General features: G+C 50.8%; 1 protein-coding gene across 1 annotated transcript in view; it reads right to left on the bottom strand.

Annotated features, from left to right (window-relative positions):
- Positions 1-400: 400 nt before the first annotated feature.
- The window catches only part of LOC102766280 (gasdermin-C-like), a 46,094-nt gene continuing 44,896 nt past the window's right edge, over positions 401-1,598 (bottom strand). Inside the window, exons 11-12 of the mRNA XM_015561457.1 lie at positions 1,508-1,581; positions 401-860 (exon numbers count right to left, since the gene is read on the bottom strand). Coding sequence (XP_015416943.1) covers positions 621-860; positions 1,508-1,581 — 314 coding nt within the window. The 3' untranslated portion in view covers positions 401-620. The remainder of the gene's footprint in view (positions 861-1,507; positions 1,582-1,598) is intronic.

Below are 1,598 nucleotides of genomic sequence, written 5' to 3'. Positions count from 1 at the left end.
AGGAAGGGAAAAAGGGGTGTGTGGGGGGGGGGGGGGGGGAGAGCAGAGTAGAGAGAGGGGTCTGCCTTTACTCAGAAGTCCCAAAGCAAATCAAGGAAAGTGCCATCACCAACAAGCTTCCTTCTGTGTGTCAATGCTCCCACCTTCTGGTGTCAATTATAAATTCATTAGAAAATAGCGCCAATCTAGGTCATTCAATAGATGAAGCACAGAATGTAATCATGTGAGTTTACATATATATCCCCCAAGTATTCCTGGGATCTATTTCAACCAGAATTAAATATATCTACTTTTCAAGCTCCTACCTTTTCAGATATACCACTGATCTTTTAAAATATACCACTGTGCCTGGGCGCAATTAGAGAAACTCCTTCAATGTTCTCCCTACATCCATGTCCCCCTTCCAGCCCATCCTCCACTCAGCAGCCAGAGTCGCCTGTGGTTTGTGACAACATGGACCAACCTTGAAGGTCTTGTGCTAAGCAAAATAAATCAAAGACAAAGACTTATCACTTATTTGTGGAATAGATACAAACTCATCGATACAGAGAACAGCCTGCGGGTGTTTGCAGCAAAGGACAGGACCAGGACTGATTCCCTGGCCTGCCCCCCAGGAGGTCTCAGGCCTTAGCCAGCTGGCTCAGCACGGAGAGGGCCCCATAGAGGGCAGACAGGGGCTCCTGGGCTTCCGGGTCCCTGGTTGACCCGGGGCTGTTCAGCTCTATCTTCAGGCCACACTCATCCAGCAGCCCATAGGTAATGGCCAAGTCCTCCCCCTGGAGTGGGACCAGGAGCTCAGGCTGGAAGGTAAAGCGAGTCTTCTCAGAGCAGTTGAAGTTGGGCTTCAGGATGCTCTTCACCTTGAAGAAACAGTACCAGATGTTACAGGCCAGCCTCTGAGGTCAGGAAGCGAGAACCTTCGGTCCCAAGGGCCAGGGGTCATGCAGTGTGACTGTGGGGACAGGCGCTTTGGGGTCACTCCTTGTCCTGTCATGCGGTCAGTGTGACCATGGACACATTGTTGGAAATCACTGAGCTGCTAAATAGTGACACTGACACTTACTCAGAAAATAGTGGGGTTTGGAATTGTATGTGTATGCTTGCATGTGTAATGTGTCTATGTACATGTCTATACACACATATAGATACGTACATATACATACATGCAGAGTGCACAATTTGCAAATAGTAATTGTGTGAATACAGCAGGGGTTTAGATAATTCAGATCCCTTGAGCTTCCCAAACCTATATTCCTAGACGGCTATTTTAGAACTGAGGGGAGAGGCCCTCTGCAGGGTTGCCATGGAAACTGAGACCTTCCCCAGGTAGACTCATGCCCGCTGGGCCTGTTTCCCAGATGGAGATGCAGCCCGGATTTCCCAGACCCACGCCGGGACCTCCCGTCCCCTCCCAGCAGCAACCCCAGTCATCTCTCCTTTCTCAGAGCCATTCTTATCCCGCTGCCCTCACTCTATTCCCAGGACGCCGGCCCCTGGGGGTGCTCACCAGGTCCCTCTGCGGGAGGAGGATCCTCTTCTCCATAGACTGAGCCAGCAGAACATGTTGGATGTCACTCAGCACTGGGGACAGGGGGACA

This window comes from Myotis davidii, unplaced genomic scaffold (genome assembly GCF_000327345.1).
Source record: "Myotis davidii unplaced genomic scaffold, ASM32734v1 scaffold30, whole genome shotgun sequence".
Classification (NCBI taxonomy): Eukaryota; Metazoa; Chordata; class Mammalia; order Chiroptera; family Vespertilionidae; genus Myotis; species Myotis davidii.
Note: the sequence above shows the minus strand (reverse complement) of the source record. Positions and strands in the feature narration are given on the sequence as shown.